The sequence below is a fragment of the Lepidochelys kempii genome, chromosome 9, assembly GCF_965140265.1.
Source record: "Lepidochelys kempii isolate rLepKem1 chromosome 9, rLepKem1.hap2, whole genome shotgun sequence".
Lineage (NCBI taxonomy): Eukaryota > Metazoa > Chordata > Testudines > Cheloniidae > Lepidochelys > Lepidochelys kempii.
In genome coordinates, this window is record NC_133264.1 from 38,133,103 (window position 1) to 38,153,306 (window position 20,204).

Genomic DNA, 20,204 nt, shown 5'->3' on the forward strand with positions numbered 1-20,204 from the left:
GGGACAGGAATTTCTCTTTTTTTTGAAGGAAGAAGCAGTACTGTCTAACGATTAGAGCAGAGAGGTAGGAATCCTGGTTTCTGTTTCTGACTGCCACTATGTGGAGCCTGATCCTCTAAGGAGCTAAGCACGCCCAAGTCTCTGATTTCAGTTCTCCTTGTAGAATTCACACAGCCTCCCACGGGGCTGGGCTTGTCAATCACTTAATCTCTTTATGCCTATCATTGGGCATCTTTAAAACAGGAGTAATGAGATTGGCCTCCGTCCTTCAAACACAGAGTCTGAACATGATGCATGTTTAGTCCATTGAAATCATTGGGGTTTCTCACCTGCAGGATCAGGGCCATATAACTTTGTATGTCAAGCGTTCTATATGTGCATATTTATTCATTATTATTATTTATTATGAGATAGGCCATTTTTCTAGTTACCATTCTATGTCAGTAACCCAGTATTTCTTTTTACATTTCTTAAAGTTAGCTTTTCCCTGTTGCACTATGGAAAGATGAGTGCTGCTACTGCATCTGACCCCATATTTGGCACAATTCACTGAATCGTTTATTTTGTGAGGGAAATGGAGAAGGCTCATTTAGAAATAGCAAGACATACAGGATTCCGGACTGAGAAAGTCAGGAGGGGTTCTGGGGAAGGAGTTTATATTTTGCATGCTCAAATCTCAAGCTGCATCTGAATGTCTTTTAGCTGCTGACAGCTTTCCACTCCCCTGAAGCTTTGATTTTTCAAAAGAAGAAAAAGGATCCAAGTGCTCACTGAGTCTGCCTCTAAAAGAAAATGCATATTCTAGCAAAGAATTTAATTATCCTAACGATTTTTCAAGTTTGAACAGCTCTATCTGGTTTCCCCTCCCTTCTACTTCTTTAGTGAGCAATTATCCATTCATAGGTTCCCTGGAGACTCGAGGCCACTTTAGTTAAAGACCTTGTCAACCAGTCACCCAAAGGGTTAACTTTCCAGATGGAACCCTTCAATGTTCTCGTCCCATAATATTTCTTTTCCAGATCCCTACAGCTGAGGCATAAGCTTTTTAAATTAAATTAGATGGTGCAAGACAGGTGTCTTGGCAGTAAAATCCTGTGCAACCCATTTTCATCTCATTAACATCAGTGTTCATCAAGGAATTATATTTTTCTTTCTGCAAACTCTAGGTAAACCGGTAATGATCATAACTGAGTACATGGAGAATGGTTCCTTGGATGCCTTCCTCAGGGTAGGTGATTGCTTTATAATAAACCAAAAGAGGTTTTACATAGGGAAACACTCTCTGATTCCTTATTCTTGTTCTAGTTGGTGGAGGGATAGAGAATATAAACCGAAGAATGTTTGTATGTGGGAAATGCTTTTTAATATCTTTTTCTACTGCTGCCAGTAGCTGGTGGAGGGATACAGAGTAGATGTAACATTTGAAATGTAGGCTCTTAAATAATCCATGTTTAATAGGGAGCAGTTTTGATTTATTCCATTTTTGAAAGCCTTGCAATGCTGTAGATTCATTAAAACTGGATATATTCCATACATCACAGGAAGCAATGACAAAACCTCTGGGTTTGTACTTTACTGGTGAATTATAGACGCTAGTCAGGAGGGTGAGGAAATAACATTGCATTTCATTTCAAACAAGATGAAGATCTAGAGGTGTGCTCTTTGCCAGCTTCAGCTGTGGCAGTAATGTAGCTTTTAACTTAATGCTATGTGATTTTCCCCCCCTTCCCCATCTGCAGAAAAATGATGGCAGATTTACAGTAATCCAGTTGGTGGGAATGCTTCGTGGCATTGGCTCTGGAATGAAGTATCTGTCTGACATGAGCTATGTGCATCGGGATCTAGCCGCTCGAAATATACTAGTCAACAGCAACTTGGTCTGCAAGGTGTCTGACTTTGGCATGTCCCGTGTCCTGGAAGATGATCCTGAAGCAGCCTATACTACTAGGGTAAGGCAGGAAAGGGCCTTTTCTTCCCTACAAAGTGGTTTTGGTTTTTTGTTTTTGTTTTGTTTTTAAATAATCTCAGGCACACATGAAAACCTGTTTCATTGCATAAAAGTGTACATTGGGCCAGGATCTCTGCCAGTGTAAATCATTGTAGATCCATTGATTTCAACGCAGCTACATCAATATAACTCTGTTAGGCTCCAGCCCATTGTCTTCATTAGGGTGTTCAATGTGCTAGGAGTTGGTGACAGGAGCTTGAGACCAGGAATTAGGGGTTTGGGTCCTACTCCTGCAAATGTTTACGCAAGTGCTTAATTTTGTGCATGTGGATAGTCCCACTGAATTTAGTGGTACTACTCACGTGTGCATATATAGGTGTGTGCTTAAGTGTTTGCAGAATCTGGACCTTGATGATCTGGACGGCCTCTTCCAGCCCCTAAAATGGATTCTGTTCTAATTGTGATTAAAGAACTTCTCAAGATGTCCAACCCCTAAGCAGTTTATGCTAAAGATGCCTGATAAATTACAAAGACATGATGAAGATTTTCTGTTCATTACTAATAATATGCAAATTAATATTTAAATATGAAAAAGTGGGGAGTAGATTCGAATTTTAGCAGCATAGTGCTACTAATTTTGCTATCCTACTTTTAGTATTCTGCATGTAATGATACCAACACTACCCCTCCGCAACACCTTTGAAATTAACATGCACCAGGAAAAAAGTTAGGGATTTTATAAAGTCTTTTTTTAATTGCTTGTTGTTTCATTTTTAAATATCTGCCATTCTCCATCTGTTCTCCTGAGTGCAGAGATTGTCTGCAGTACTCAATTTCTGTGGTTTAATCCCTATACTCATCTTTTAATGAATTCACAGTTCATTATTCGGAAAGATAGACTCATGTAGTATTGTAGTATTAAACGCTGGACAACCCTGGTATTCCCCACTAATAAACGTGGTGAGAGAGGGGGGCTGAAACAGAGGTCTGGAAAGCTGTATTCAAGCAAATAAAAGTATAGACAAATATACCAGGGCAAGACAGAAACTATTGAAAAGCCTCCCTTTGAATTTAGTGAGTGCAAATATAGTACTCTGTTTTCTCAGAGTAAACTGTAGTGAATCAGTGTAATTTGCATTACAGCACATTGTCTTCTTTTAGTATCAGTAATGAAGTGCCAGGAACATTTGGATGAGCTCCACTGTATTCGAGCAGCTTAAAAAAACGTTGAGCTTACTGACAATTTTTAAAATAACAAGCACACATAAGCCATGTCCATACATCTGTGTTTGACAGAAGAGAGAGTTTGCTTCATGGTCATAGATAATACAGTGAAGTGCTTTTTTTTTTTTTTTTAAAGCACTTGTCCTATCTTAACATAATTGTCTGTTCTGTTCCCCATCAGGATTCTAACTCACTGAAGTGAAAGCATCCTAAAGCATGTAGTCACAAACAAAAAAGGCATACTAATGCATATATGCATTCACATAGGGCCTTATCTAAAGCCCTTTGAAGTCAGTGGAAAGACCCATTGCTTTCCATGGGGTCTGGAACAGCCCCATACTAAACACGTGACAGACGCACAAAGGGCAATAAACTATCAGCCAGGTAAACAGAGACAAAGGACAAGGAGTTAGGAACAAAAAGTGTCTTCAGAAACTGCAAAGAAAAAGAAACTCAACAACATAAATTATAACAAAGAAGAAAAAACATCTTTGTTCAACTTTCAGTAATGTTCCCAGATGGGACTGCAGGAAATTTAAAGCTCAATTAAAAACACCTTGTGCATTAGCATAAACAAAAGGAGAAATCTCTGGCACAGCATCACTCGAGGCAAAATCAGATAAACGGGATGGAGTTCTTTTTAAAACATTAGCTAACCCCAGTTGCCCAATTCAGGTGCCCGAGCCTTTTTATTTGTGCGTACTTCAAAAAATGCAATAAAAAAAGCTCTCCCCAATGTTAGCTGGTATCAGAAGTGGTCCTGTTACATGATACTATACTTAGCTGTTCCTATACTGACTGTAGCAGCCTGAAAGCTGATTTACTCTACTTCTGAGTTATGTATGGGATATCATCCATAGGGAAAAGCACAGTATTTCATGCAGCTTCCTAGCTGATCTTCTCTTTATTTCGCTATTCTGGAAAAAAAAAAAACAGAAGTCTATAAGCCTATTTTGTTGGGGCTGGGACAAGAAGGTCAGACGGGCAAGCAAGAAAATAGTCAAACCCTTGCACTAACAGTGTGTACTTATTTGCTTTGTATACTAATCCTCCAATATATGCCCTATAAACTCTTGGCTTTTTCCCATGCTCAGTGTAGCCCTAAGCAGAAATCTGGCAGTGGGCTAATAAAAATACATTTAACAATTTACTTATTTGCATCCCTGTGACTAAAGAGAACAAATGGATGGCATCTGTCTCCAGTTTTGAAGCAAGTGACATAGCACAGTGACATCCACGTGAAGCGTCAGTCCAGCAGCTTACCAGCCTTGGTCTTCTTCTGTTTTTAATAGGGTGGCAAAATTCCCATCAGATGGACTGCACCAGAAGCAATTGCCTATCGTAAATTTACATCAGCCAGTGATGTGTGGAGCTATGGCATTGTAATGTGGGAAGTGATGTCATATGGAGAGAGACCTTACTGGGATATGTCCAATCAAGATGTGAGTTCCCTTCTGATGTTGTTTTATTTTTTCTTCCTCTTTGTTTCAATTTTTTCTTCTTTCCTCTCAATCCCAGTGTGGTGGTGATGTGTTAGGCCCAAATTTTGCAAAAGGAATAGCGTGGATGGACTCTTATACCCACGTGTGTCTCTTTGCAAGATCAGGCCCTTAAATAAAATTTTCCATTTTGGATCAGACCTTTACTTCGTCAAGTCTGGTATCCTGCATCTACAAGTGACCTGTAATTGATCTATTTGTTCATCGATTGCAAGTGTTGTATGAAGTTGAGCTATACTAAACTATAGACTTACATGAGGCACTCTTCGGAACCCGTGATTAGGTGACTTCCAGAAAACACAATGACCCTGATCCAAAAAAGGATCCCTACCCAGAAAAGCACTTAAGCAAGTTTTTAAGTCCCATTAAAAGTCAATAGGACTTGTAAACAGTTTTAAAGGAAATAGATAGAAGAGTGAGGAGTGGAGCTGAAATGTTCATAAATTCTCATTTAAAACATTTCAGAAATAATTATGTTAAAAAGAGAAGGACAATGTGAATATTGATATTAAACTTCCACTTCACTGAGGGTTATTCGGAAAAAAACTCTTGAATTTATGGGGCTTCCCATTAAGAGTTAATTTTCCAAACCCTAGTATACTTGAAATTATTACTATTTGTTGTTCAGATAACTTTATTTCTTTTACAATATTCAGAACAACACATACAAGGTATAACTGTGATTATCACTCAAAGCATCCCTTGAGAATGGAATAGTTGCCCCAAGAGGACATTAAAAAGCAGCTTCACTAAATGACTGTTCTTAAATTATGCAAGTCCCTTTTAACAGTACCATCTGGACTACTTCATCCTGTTCCAAGGGGGAGTACACACAATAGCTGCTATTTCAGAAGAGTTCTTTAATAATAATACTAATAAGGGTCTGCGCTAATAGAATTTTTACTAAATAAAACAAATATTTCCTGTGAAAATGAGACATGGGCTGGCCATAATCCCTTTCCCAAAGGGTTTTATAAGCAAATAAAGGAGTGGGGAAAAGTTAACCGGAATATATGGTCATGGAGTCAAAGGTGGGAAGTTAAATAACATTTTACAAGTCATCCACATTCTTATGTGGAGCTGAACATTTTCAAAGAGCATTTATGTGTGGATGGCATTTAATCTAAAAAACGGAATTTAATTACATTTCCTTCTGATGTGGATGTCTCCTCTGGCACCCTGCCTTGCTCTCCTATATCAACAGGAAGTCATCAAGGCTTTACAAGAAAACAAAGCACCAGATGCACCTTGGAAACACAACGTATTTTCATTAGCAATGATAGGTCATTCAGAGCAATACAGAAGTGGGTTTGCAGATGCCTCCCCTGTCTGATGGGTCAAGATAGATCCAAAAACTGGTGAGGTAGCTGTGGTATTGTCTGTGGATCCTAACGGAAGAAGTGTTGTGCAGCTCACATCATACATAGAGAATTACATAGGCAAGGAAAGACAATGCAGTGGTGATGGGTGGTTTGTGAAAAGTACTGGATTGACTGCCCAGGCGACACTAGGTCTCCTTATTCTCTGAATGATCAGAGGCAGTGCAAGCATCTCCAGACTGTCAGGCAGTGTATCTTAGCCACTATTCTAGAGACCAGCTGTAGAGGTAACAGCATAATTCCGTCTACTGGAATATTGATTCATGGACTATTGGTCTTTGTTCTCTGCTAAGTCTGCCAACAAGGGTGCCCATTAGTTCCAGCTGTGATAGGGAAAAGGGTTGTGATGTGGGTACCATCTAGTAGGAACAGGATCTTGGAATGACCACATAGATTGCCAGACTGCCGCCGGATAGTAATGAGCCATATGTACAGAAGGTGTGAGGTAGTTGCATAAAGTCAGGCTTTGGATCAGGTTGCATGCTTTAACTGACACAGTAGGCAGATTGGGGATGTGCAAGAGGAGGAAGAGGATGGAAGGAGGCTTACCCTCCCTCTTGCATATCAACCAGCCACAACTGGGGAGAGAGAGAGAGAGAACAGGCCCTGTGCTACATTACACTACTAGTGGAGCTAAGTTAGCTCAAGAGGACGGGGAGCACAGGCTGCACCCTGAGAAAGAATGTGAGGAGCTCTAGCTCCGAGGTGCTGTCCTCAGAACTGGCTGAAATTCCTGTTGTGGCATTGCTCCTCCTCACCCCTATCCATGACGACTAGCAGCTTAACTCTGGCCCCACTGAAATTCAGTGATCCCCGTCTGTGTTATTTTGGTGTGTGGCTCGTCAATGAGCAGCATCTTTGAAGACATGTGTGCTTCAGAAGCCATACCTAATGCAGCAAATGTTTGTGATATTTATCCCCAGTCATGAGCTTGAAATGCATGTGATTGTCTTCCCTGCACCATAGATGTTCCCTAAATGTGCTCATCTTCACTAGCTTTAAACTGAATTAATTTCTGAATTCTCAAAAGGAAATGGTGAGAGTAGGTAGGCCTCAGCAACAGCTTGAGTTTGAATTTTATTTTCCACATTGTTTCGTTTTGTTGTGGGTTTGTTTCCATGCTTAGGGTCAACCTAGAATGGTTTATACACAGCTACAGTCTGTGAAGTTCTTTAACTGTGTTTAATGGTGCTGTGGATAGGTTATTAAAGCCATTGAGGAAGGGTATCGCCTGCCACCCCCAATGGACTGCCCCATCGCTCTCCATCAGCTGATGCTGGACTGCTGGCAGAAGGAACGCGGCGACAGGCCTAAATTTGGACAGATTGTCAACATGCTGGACAAACTCATCCGCAACCCCAACAGCTTGAAGAGGACAGGCACCGAGAACTCCAGGTCAGCTGTGCTTTCTTAATGGTGATCTATGAGGGAATATATTAGAGGTGACAGGCAAGCTGTAACTCCACCTAAACTTCGGTACTCACATTAAGGTGTGCATCCCAGCGCTTGCTAGACTGCACAGCCCTTTTTTATCCAGTGGAAGATTGTTTCCCACTGGGGTTACGCCGACATTCCATCCGACCACACTGTGGGGCCCAGTTGCTCCTGGCTCTGTGAAAGCAGAAACTGAATAAGGAAAGCAATTGCTTTATCCTACCAGCTCCGAATGTTTTTATAACCTAGATTTAAGGGTGGCTTTGAAAAGATCTGATGCAATCAAGTGATGTTTTCTTGACAAAACAAGACATGCTGAGTCTCTCTTTTTTTTCAATAAAAGATCCTGAAGGGGTCTGCTTCAGTGCAACGTAATTAGCAGGAGTGACCTGGTTTCCTAAAGGGAAAAGTACATCATCAAGTTTTATAAAGCCTAGGTAGGATTTGCAAATGAGCATTACAGCCAAAGCCTTGTGGGCACAGTGAAGGCGTGGATTAATTATTATGTGAATTTGAATTTGATTTTGTGGCAAGACAACGTTTCATGTCTCTACGGATCCTGTGTTATGTTGCAAGGAAATTTCAAAGCTGTTAAAGAGATCTTAATTTTGGGCCAGATATTCAGGTGGTGCAAACCAGTGGAACTCTTGAAATCAGTGGAACTTCACCAATTAACACCAGCTGAGGATCTGAACCTTTATTTGAGAGTGTTTGTTGTCTGCTTTTAAAGCAAAATTAAGTCCGCTTGAAATGAATAAGTGGAAGGGTCTGGAGGGAGACAAAAATTAGCAGAGAATGAGGGTGGAGGAAAAACATCCTAAACATGATCCAATCCCTGAACAGAAAGGAAATAAGATATATATTCTCTGTGCTGCCTGGAATGAGTATCTCTGAATCAGTGGAGCAGTAACAGAGGCCAGACCGTTCCTGATTCAGCCGCTGGCAGGCCAGCATAATGGAAAAAGCTGTTTTTCACTTTTAAACTAGTGGATCCCTCTGTGACTATTGCTTACCATTTACATTACCAAAGACAGGTTATTAGTCCTCTGAGGCCACTATCACCACACTTCCTCCAGCTTGCCCTAATTGCAGCTGTAGCCTGGCGTGTGTATCCACCTCTGTGGTTTAAATAATTTAAGAAGGAGAGAGTCATAATAACAACTGTTTAATCTCCTCCAACTTGATTTGATTCCAACTCACAGATAACATGTCTTTGACTACATTTAGTTATTATTACAATAGTTTACAGCCTGTTGTGTGTGCCTTCTCCCTACATTCAAATCCCGTTTGTAGACTTCTTTTCCTTGGAGCATGAAATCCAAACAAATATATGGGTATGCCTTTATATATCGAGACTGATAATAGACTGTAAATGGTAGTGTATGCATTATATATAATATGAAAAGGGGCACCGAACAGACTGCAAGAAAGTATGGTAAAAGTTGTGTAAGTGCTACCAACGTGAACCCAGTCCCTCTGGACAATATATAATAGCACTGTAGAACACCTAGTCTTTGATTCTGTGCATTTTAAAATAAATGATCAAGATGGCATTTGCTTTGTTTAGATCTATGATAGTAATTTACAGTGGCTGAATGAAAACCATTGCAATTTTCAAAATACGTAAAATAATAAATGAGCTATTAAATGGGCATTGAATTTGTTCAGATAATTATTCCAGAATCTCTACAATGGAAAATAAGAAGCACAGTCCACAGAGCAAACAAAGATCAAACCATTATTCCCACCACTCCTTGCATACGTGCTGCTCAGGAATGGATTGATTAAAGAGGGGATTAACTCCCTGCTGTCTGAGTTTGTTTGAATGCACTGAGCCTGCTTGCAAACCTGGCTAGAAACCTACCTGAGATGAACTCTCCTTGAGGTTTGAGCGCCAATCCAGTCTGGCAGGTTCTGAGCTCACAGTTCCTCTGCTCATACTACAGTAGTGTTTCTGTAGTTGTTGAACTGAGGTGTGACATATGCAAGATTGGCAAGTCTTGAATTGCTGTATGCAGGATACAGACACAGTAGCCTGAACATGTTCCAGCATTCAGGACCTCATCCTTTGCCGAGCACATTGTAATAAAAGTGTTTTCCATGAACTTTGTTGCATCTGGGGCTTAAACTATAAAGGGCACAATGATTTGATTTACAACTGAAGGTAACAATAGACACCAGGGATCAAATTCATTCTTGGGGCAAATTGGCCTGTTCTTATATGGTTGCTAAATTTGCCGTTGGTTACATTTTTATAGTGCATGAGCCCCAATTTTTACTAGTTACCTGCAACATGCCGCCCTTATTTGAACTGATGGTATGTTTTGCCTAGTCACAGCATAATCATTGTGGAGCTTAAAATTTGTTCTGTAAACCAGCTAATACCTGTTATCTGCCCATGTATTTTCTGTTCCTAGACCAAACACTGCCCTGTTGGATCCGAGTTCTCCGGAATTCTCAGCCGTTGTTTCTGTGGGGGATTGGCTCCAGGCCATTAAAATGGATCGATATAAGGATAACTTCACAGCTGCTGGCTATACAACCCTAGAGGCTGTGGTACATATGAACCAGGAGTAAGTACTCAGCGTATAACAAAAACTGGTAAATCTGGATTTAATCGGCTTCTTTTGCTTTGTGCTGCATATCATTACGCTCATTAAAGGAATGGAATGCCTTTCATTTGGATGGAGTAGAACTTTAAAATACCTCCACAATGCCTTCAGTTATTTAATTAAACATTTCTATACATCTGCCTTGCTTTTGCAGTATTACATGTGGTTGACTCTCATATGTTGCTTTGCATCAGCATTTAACACAAAGTTCTCAGCCCTCTGCTTCTTTTCTTGTTTTAATCAGTGATCTGACACGAATTGGGATTACCACCGTTGCGCACCAGAACAAGATTTTGAGCAGCGTCCAGGCAATGCGGACCCAAATGCAACAGATGCACGGCAGGATGGTTCCCGTCTGAGCCAGTACTGAATAAACTCAAACTCTTGAAATTAGTTTACCTCATCCATGCACTTTAATTGAAGAACTGCACTTTTTTTACGTCGTCTCCTTGCCCTTTGAAATAAAGATCTGCAGCATTGCTTGGTGTACAGATTGCTGAAACTGTGGGGAAGGGGGCCCTACCGAAATGACAAGCTGTCATTTTAAACCAGACCTGGAACAAATTGTTTCTTGGAATATGCTTCTGTTGATCAACGATATGTAAAATACATGTATCTATATAAATATAACATCACATTCAAGTTTTGATGCTGTGTTTGCTGCCAGATACTGTGCTTAAAAAATAATTATTCTTCCTTCCCCCAATGACCTGGGGATTACAACCACAGTATTTTATTTGTGGGATAAACCATGGTTGTGCATCTTTCACTGGAACGAAGAGTCTACCCATGATCTTTTCTGCAGACTCAGCGTGTCACTGATACCCGTGCGGAAACCTCAGTGAGACTATTGTTTGGCTGATCGGTGCCTCTCAATTAGTGATTTACCCATTTACAGGGTGAGATAGGGAATGACCCACCCTGAGGATTACTGGACAAAACTGGACTTCTGCGGGGTTTGTTATTGGCTGTTGTTGTGCCATACTGAGTTGTAAATCTGTAAACCTTTTCCAAACGTCTTACTGACAGTCAGCTGTGACAATCTTGACTGTGAAACTTCCAGACTCACATCCCTTTCCCCTTTGAAGGAGCAATCACTCTTGCAACACTGAAAAGGTCAGTGAAAGTATAGCCTCCATTCTATTCCTGGTGTTTTTATTTTTTTAAACTATACTGTCACCTGTAAATACTGTGTGGAAGAAAATGCATGTAGGACTGTGGTTCCAACTATTTTGGATAAACCTGTACTAGTCTGCCAGACTAAGCTCAGCTGTTCCTACTGCATCACATTCAGTTGCATGTACTCTTCACTGACAATGGAAATTGGGCTGTTCCAAACCTTTGTCTCGCTTGCAAGCTCAGTTGTGGGTTGAAATGTGTGCAGACAATAGGATGTAGATGGTTTTGGTGGACAGTTCATCATGAAGAGTCTGACGCTGTTCCTGTTGATTTCTCAGTGGTGGGTAAAGGATTGGACTCTACAGTAGTGGTGGGAAAACAGAGAAATAGGCACTAATGCCTAAAAGCAGCAGTACTGGTAAACGTACTATTGGAGGGGAACCACTAATATAAGATTTCCCTCTGTCTTTGGAAACATGATATACCCTGCGTAGGTAAAACAATCAGAGCAAACCCTCTAACCTTCTTTTAGGCTGAAGTTGGGTCTCTGCTGTCACATCTGTGGTGTTATGTGACCAAGAATGGAGTAAAATGGAAGTACATATGCCTTTTTTCTTCCGTTTGCAGATGTGAGCTAGTGTGTAGTGATGGCTACACATGAAACAAAAATGTTACTCTAGGAGATCCCTGCATTTTTGTTTGTTCACCTGGGGATTCAGTTTGGTGAGATCAAAAGAGCTCCATTTGGGCTTGAGCTTTATTTGTATTAAGATCCATTTATACTGTTCTGTCAGTGTAAAGAGGCCTTAAATTGGGCATAAATTACACGTACGCTCCCTTTAAGATCCTTTTACACTGCCAGAGCAGTAGTACCTTGCCAGACCTTAGTGTATCTGAGTACCAGACCCATTTGTGCTTTGATATGGAGGTGTAGAGAAGAGGACGTTCATGCCCCTGAGCATTGATTTGCAAAGTTTTGTGAATAACAGACAGAGTCTTAGTAGGGCGAACTTTTGGTCCACCTCTACACCTGACAGCAGCTTCCAAAAGACTGAGCTTGGTATGTTGAAGTTTAAAGTCACTGTATTTATTCTGAATCCAAAACAGCTGACTTTGTTGATACGGCAAGTTTGACTTGTTCAGTCAAGTCACACTCATCATTTTTTGTCACGTGTAACAATAACTTGCTGATTTGAACCACTAGCTTTCTTCCCAACCCCCATACTCCAGCTTATTCTGAAAGCAAGTTGTTCAGAATGTGGGATCCTAAATTTGGGACCTGTAAAATCACTACAACTTAGTAAAAACCTTTTTGCAACATTACTCATAAGAGCTTTTCTATTTGGGAGGAATATGAGATTTGTTTCAAAAACTACTTAGACCATCATGTTTTAACATCATTTTGCTGGAGGATGTAAGCCCTGGAGATTCATTTGAAAGATCTGACATTTGTACTTTGCCAACAAATATCCTTTGTTCAGTTCAGAGACATTTTAGCTTCCCCTTGCTGTAAACCTGCTATAGAAAGTCAAGGCTATCTTTTAAATAAAAGCAAAATGTACCCAATTCTCTGAACAAATTGGAGAATTATGTGGTTGACATCTAGTAACAATAAGGTCAGAGTATTTTAATATTTTCTTTTTAATATGAAAATTGTGAAGGCCGTTCAGAAACTAAATTTTACAGGGTGAGTGGCAGCACTGAACTTCACTGTGATCAAATGAGAGTGGTGAGTGGGCAAGAACATGAACATGTTTTTAACTGGAGGAAAGCTCTCTGTGTGTGTGTGTGTAAGTCAAACTGAAGGGGTAGTAAAAACAGAACTTAAATGGAAAATAGTGTTTTTTCTTCACTAAAAGAAGTGTCAGTTGTCTTTATCCTGCTGATCTGATGCAAAGCAAGGAGAACAATGGCAGTGCTACACAGCTTACTGTTCTAGCAATTTATCCTTCATTTTTTAATGAATGATGTTTCCACTCAGGACTTTGCATTGGGAAACTGCAGGGTGTCAATTCTGCTGCAAGGGAAATGAAAGCTTCCTAGCAAAAAGGGATTACAAAAGAAGTTCACTTCACTAAAGTGACCTGATAAATCCATAAGCTATTTTTTTTTTTAAACATTTGCGTGTGGTTTTAGTAGAAAATTGCATACACAGGAGCACACGCTGATCTTTGTACTGGTCATAAGCAGGCTATACTGCCATTAGTTTAGCCAACAAGATGCTCATGAATTCCAGTGGGAATTCTTCATATATACATGTGAATTGTACTTTCTGTCCACTCTGAAACAAAACTCCCTTTGTCTCATTTGGAAGTCATTTTCCCCACCTGCTGGGAGTGTTTTTAATTTTGTTGTACCTACCCACGTTACCCAGTTATGTTGCCTGTAAATAAGTCCAGGATTCATCAGTTCACAATAATAAGCACCTGAACACATTTGCTTGCCTTTGGAAGAATGGCATAGTGGGTCAGGGCTACAAGGAAATGCAATGTTGATCCACTGTTTCCTTGCTGCTGACACACACACGCACATACACAATTGGCTTTGGTGTGGTTCTCGGTTCCCCTGCTAATATAAACCATTTACAGCACCTCTCTGTGGGAATTGTTCCTTTCCTTTCCGTGCATTTGGAGATCCTCCATTGTTCACACCTTGCTGTGATTTGTGGGGATTAACTCTGCTGCTCCTGGAAGACACAGTGACATACTTTGGGGTAACAGAAGGCACTGTTAGTGCTTGGACTTCCACTAGTACTACCGTTTCTGAGCAGTGCACATAGAACACAGTCAATTAGAAATCCTGCGCCTTCATGAACCTTTCCTTCCTATGTTATTTCTTTAAACTATTCAGTGAGCCAGAATATCGTTTTCACACTTAAATACAGACAATAACCATACAAGCGTAATTTAAAAGGAAAAAATAAGACACTTGTGCGTTTGTGCAAACTGGCCAATTCCCACGCCTGCCTATTTGGGCAGGGAACCTCATTACCTAGGGGTAAGATGCAGTGGCAACTTCGTTAGGAAATCCAAATGGCTGCTGTCCAGGTGCTGTTGTAGCTGCGTTTGTATTTGATCTAATGTGTTCCTGTTTCCTTTTTACAGGGAAAATAGATTCTGCTTCCTTGGCCTGACAGCCTTTCCTATTGATCATATTGACCATGGGAGAACAAAAGACCAGACATGAAGCCTTCCAGATTCCACAAGCCCTGCTTCACCAGCACGGATTCTGGGGAACACAGACACTCGATAAGTGGAATCAGTCCCTGAAGAGTGGGGACTTTTAATTTCCCTTTTTGCTTTGAAACAAAACAAAAAGACTATAAGGTTCAATATCTGTTCTCCAGTTGTCATTTGAGGAATGTACTGTATCAAAGCCCTTCAGACTTCTGGGATTCCCCCCTCCCCCCCCTGCTTCTTCCCTCTTACGGTTTTATTTATATATTTTGATTCCCCTCCACACCGTACCCTCCTCATGTCACTGCTGCATCTTGTTTGAGTGCAAGTGACAGAGCACTACAGGTATTACCATGGACGCCAAGTCAGATGCCGTGACACAGAACCCAGTTCACGTGAGCTGCCTATATACATTGCTGAAGTGACATTTTACACAAAATGTGCCATTGCAGTGATATAAATATATATGTATTTTTTTCTTCGAATTGATAACGGACTTCTTATCTCTTCCAAATGTGCGTGTGTGTTTGCGTGCGTCTGCATCACTGCATGTGTAGAATTGCCTGGGAATGTGCTGAAAGTATCTCTGGGAGCTCTGGGTTCCGTCCCTTGCTAGTTGAAGAGTTACACGAGAAAGCAGGCCAGTAGATGATGTCTGCAACAGTAGCAAGAAAACACACACACAAAAACGTTTAAATTTCTGTATCTGTAAATGTATTTTGTAGCTGCCACACTAACCTTAACGACTGGTTCTGCAGCCTAGAACAGGAGCACTTTCACTTCAGTTGTGGAGTGATGAATAATGAGATCCATAACGGTGATAAAGCTTTCCATCAATATCACTTATTCTTATCAAGACCTGTTCATGATCAAAAACACCAGTTTCTTGATGAAAAGTTGACGGGCGACAATGCCTGTATCCGTCACTGGTAACCCTGAACTGAACTCTTACGTAGCCTTTTTTATCTGCAAAAAGAAGATTTTAAAGACTTGTTGAATGCAAACAAATATATGCAATTCTTATTCATTCACAGAAGCACATTGCTCAGTGTGCCAGCTGTGAGAACCATGTGTCCTGTAGCTGACAGTCAAATACTTCATTTTCTCCCAGCAACAGTTAAGGAAATTAAATTGCAAGAGACGTTTAAGATTACAGCTGTTAACAAAAGGGTTGCAAAAGTTTGTCACGTTCCTAGTCTCCTTAGCCAAAGGATAGGTGAATTAATGTACAAAGTAATTTCTGTGGCCCAAAGACCAGTGCTAACAACCTACCGGTACTACCTAGAAAAGTTTACTGAGTATGGAGCGTTCACTGTTTATTTTCTGTAAACTATACTTGGAGTATAGATGTATGCTAGAGTCTGGGGAAGGTGCTGCCATTCCACATTTTGAATTCAGCAACAGATATGCTCAGGAGAAGCAATCAGTCAAACATACATTGGAAAAACCAAAACAAAGTATGGATGTTGCCACGTTAAAAGAGCATGCCACATTGAATGGAGCCGTAAAGAAATGACTCAGAGTTACTTCTATTTCCTCCTTCTCTCCTGGCCCCTTTATATTCTTTATTAAAATAATGTTACGTGCTCTCATGAACCACAAATTAAAGATCAATATAGCTGAGATGGGGGGAAAGCTCATGTAGTTGTATGGTTTCCCATACAACACTGTCAAGGAGTCAGGGAGCGAAAGTGTGCATTGCAAACCCAGCACATTCAAATTGCAGTTAAATGTTCTAAACAGAGCTTGAGTTAAAAAGTAAACAAGTTATTACAGACTTTGCTTCCATCTTTTCCCTCTTACAGAAGACGTCATCGACAGGTCTCTCTAGCATGGCAAGCCGTTGTTAGAAATTGTTCTGCTCACCACACCACCGGTTGATGTTCGTCCAGGTTTCTTGCTGTACTAACTTTGTGATTGGATCTGTATATTTAAAAATGTATTAAAAAAAAAAAGGGCTGGTACTTCACCAGTAAACAGGACTTAAAAAGCAGTATTTTTCTTTTATGTGACATTTTCATAACCAGAAAAAAAATCCTGAATACTAATCAAAGAAATAAAGAGAGAGTGCATTTATTTTTTTGTATCACTGTAAGTATGTTGGAATATGCAAGGACTGTGGTTAAAAGTAGAATGTATGAGGCATATTATAATTTAGTTCATACCGAGAAAAAGATTCTAACAGCATTTTTTGGTTCATGAATTTGAACAGACTCTGGGTTAGACATAGATTTTCTATTTTAATTTGTAATCCCCCCCACCCCCCCATGAATTTTAGGTACACATAACTTATGTCATTTATTTATGGTCTTTTATACCTAGTTTGTAAAATTGTAAAATAGCAAACAATGCAAAAGTTTGCATTTGAAAACAATAAAGTAGTTACTGTACAAACCTCAAATGTGGCTAATGCGAATTATTGCTACTGTTTATGTTTGATCATTTGCTGACAATGCGCTTGGCGTAGCACAAAACTACCCGGCCCCCAAACTGGTTATTTCTCTGCAGTATTTGTGACACGTGCACTCTCATCATATTAATGCCGTAATATCCAGACGTTTACTAAAGTACACCATTCCTCTCCCCTCCCCTGCCTTACACAGATACCAATGTATTCCAGATGATGTTTAGGTGGGGGGAGGTGTAACAGTCATTACAGTTTTTATTTTGGGGTCTTATTAAAGTTTATTAAGACTTCAGTTTCCACTGCACAATGAGAATAGCCCCTTTTTCGACTGTTCCCTTGACTGCTCCTCGCTATATTGCCATGCTGCCTTTTATCGTCTCATGAGGTGAAATTGCGAGCTTGATTGAAGTCAAATGGGAGTTTTTCAATTTACTTCAGTTGGGCCAGGATTTCACACACAATGTGGGAACACTAACGATGCAACTCTCAATCTTTCAGTCCATCAGCAGGTGATGGGCACTGCTGCTCTGCTATTGTGTTACATTTGCAAGATAAGGAGTGAATCCAATGGTATGTTCTTGGAGACACATGGCAGAAGAGAGAAAGAGGAGACAGAGAGTTAGGGGCTGTGGAATAGGGGAGAGGACAGAGGCACAGGGAGAGTGGTGAGACAACAGAAAGGGGAAAGTGTGAAGAAAAGGACAGGAAAACAGGTAAAAAAGAGGGAACAGGAATGGTGGATACAGAATGTATTGGCGAAGCAAAGTGGTAGTGATGGAAATGAGAATGTCTCTAACCATGGGAGGGCGGGGGAAGGTTCTGCAAAAACCTCCCAATAGAAACTGTGGAGGGCAAACAATCTGTTTTAAGAGAGAGCTGGAGAAAGCTGTGAGTGCAATTGTCTGAGGGGGTTGCTTGTGATGGCAGGGAGCAGTGATCAAAAGCCCTGGGGCTCACTTCTGGTTTATGTTTTATGTTCCTAAAAGCTCATGCTTCAGGGTTTCAGCTAACTACCTGCAAGGGTCGGGAAGGGAAGTCTCCCTCTCCGCCATGCATTATTAAGGTTTTTCTTAATCTCCTTCCTCTAAAGCACTAGGGATGGCCACAAGTACAGATAGGACACTGGACGGGAAGGGTTCAGGGCTCTGAGGTGACACCTAGCATTCTTTCTCTCAGGTGCTTGGCTGGCTGGTAATGGCTCACATGCTCAGGTTCTAACTGATCACCCTATGTGGGATCAGGAAGGAATTTTCCCAGTTGCTCAGATTGGCAGTGATCAATTTCGGGCGGGGAGGTGGGGGGGCATTGCCTTCTTCTGCAGCATGTAGGCACAGGTCACTTGCCAGGATTACCTGGGTATGGCTCCCCTACCAATCGCCAAACCTGGCTTCTCATACGCAGAGGGTACTTCTGGCAAACTGTGCATTGGGTAGTTGAGAGATGTGGAGAAACATACTAGGAACTTCTGAGAGATGACCAAACTCCTTTATCACCTGTTGTGTGTGCAGATTTTTGGCTAGTCAAAGACTAGTGCCACTAAATCAGCTACGAGCTCCTATCACTAACAAAGGAAACACTGAAGTAGCTCGAAGTATAATTCACAGAGTTTTAACTATTTAAGAAGTAAGGCACGTGTAATAATGAAGGCTTCTGCTACAGAAGGTCTCCAACCCATGTAAATTGTATAAGGAGAATCTTGTAGGGCTACAATGCATTCATTCAGATGTGCTAAGACTACTGTTGCGGTCTTCTGGAAATAGATTTGAGAGGTATTGTCTCATTTTTCATTATTTAAGAATGAGAATAGACTGAAAAAGGCCATGTGTTTAACTCTTTGGAATTCTATTAACTATATGAGAATAAAGTCTCCCACGTTCAGCAAATGCAACCAAACATTGCTGAAGGGTACAACTGTGTAGTCCAAGTATCATGTTTGGAATACACAGACTTTCTGGAACCACACGTTACAATCGCATCAGTGTTCACTTAATCATCCTGGATAGGGAAGTTAAATACTATATGCAATTCATACGCGCCACAAAAAGGGAGGCGGCCCTTCTGAAAATTTACTCTTCAAGATTTATTTAGCTTCTGACTCGTGACTGAAACTTTGTTGGAGTGGAATTGCACCATGGATGAATTAGTCCCTATATGTTATGCTTTATATGCAGTAAACTGTTGAAGTTTGTATCATTTGTACTTGGGAAGAAATATCAAGCAATGGGATGCTCCTACCATTTATACATAGGGAGCATGCATGCTGGCCGGAAGATGACAATTCCCTATTGGGAAAACTTTAGAGGTTTTGTATTTGTATTTTTTCTACTTTGGAATGAAAACAAAAGCTTTAGAAGGTTTTTGTGAACCCGGAATTGTGTCAAAACATCAATTTTTTTCCATCTACTGGATTAGGCTTTCACTCTCTCCAGACAGTTCACCCTGCATCTAAGAAACCATGCCACCAAAACCCACATGTTTTCACAAAATGTTTCCATTTCTTTTTTTTTTGACCAAAAAAACCCCCAAAATTTTCTGACCCTCTCTCTCTCTAGCCTAAAAATATTGTAGTAGGAGAACAATAAGAGAGATGAAAGGGCATGAGCTGCTAATATACCTAAAGCATGTTTTTGCATCCCTTACTTGCAAAGAATGCAGCTTGGTTCATGATGACTGTTTAGAGTAGTGGAGTGTGAGAAAAAGCATGACTTATTTTCAGATGCTGGGACCATTCTAGTCATGTCAAAATCCATTTTGCTATTTTTTTTTTTTTTTACAATTACAAAAAATGCTCATGATACTCCTAAATCAACAATATGATTAAAACTATATGCATCTGAGGCCTTGACCTTAGTTATTTTACCCTTTCCCTTTTAAGGAAGTACCCTTGGGCCATTGACTGATTCTCTACTGAATAGGTAATAGACCTCTGACGTATCTTATTTCTGGCAGTGGCCCTGAACATAATTCTTTGTTTACAGCAGCCTCACAGAAAGTTTTATGAATATGTACAAGTTTGCCTAAAAAATAAAATTAAAATCTAAAGCATTCCATTCCAATCAACTTACTAAAGCATATATTTTACATGCACAGATGGACAAAGTAGCCACAGGACTACTCACTAACTTGTTTTAATATATATAAATAAAGTATTCTATACATAACAGATAAGGGCCAATTATATCCCACTAATCTGCTGTGGTTTACTAGCTTGAAACCAGACCAACAAAGTAATGAGATCCATGTTTTTCATAGTGTTTAGTTACTTATATAGGATTCTGTTTAATACAATGCACCACAAAATGCTTTAAACTGCACCAGACACTTCAAAGCCAAAGTTCTGCCTTCAACTTGTGAAGATTGTTTTCTGTCAAAAGTTGACTGACAAAACAAAAACAACATTGGGAAT

General features: G+C 40.3%; 1 protein-coding gene across 1 annotated transcript in view; it reads left to right on the forward strand.

The window, feature by feature from the left end:
* EPHA4 (EPH receptor A4) overlaps window positions 1–16,792 on the forward strand; it is a 125,562-nt gene extending 108,770 nt beyond the window's left edge. The window contains exons 12-18 of the mRNA XM_073359960.1: window positions 1,167–1,228; window positions 1,740–1,949; window positions 4,465–4,614; window positions 7,252–7,445; window positions 9,902–10,057; window positions 10,341–11,212; window positions 14,320–16,792. Coding sequence (XP_073216061.1) covers window positions 1,167–1,228; window positions 1,740–1,949; window positions 4,465–4,614; window positions 7,252–7,445; window positions 9,902–10,057; window positions 10,341–10,455 — 887 coding nt within the window. The 3' untranslated portion in view covers window positions 10,456–11,212; window positions 14,320–16,792. The remainder of the gene's footprint in view (window positions 1–1,166; window positions 1,229–1,739; window positions 1,950–4,464; window positions 4,615–7,251; window positions 7,446–9,901; window positions 10,058–10,340; window positions 11,213–14,319) is intronic.
* The last annotated feature ends 3,412 nt before the right edge of the window (window positions 16,793–20,204 follow it).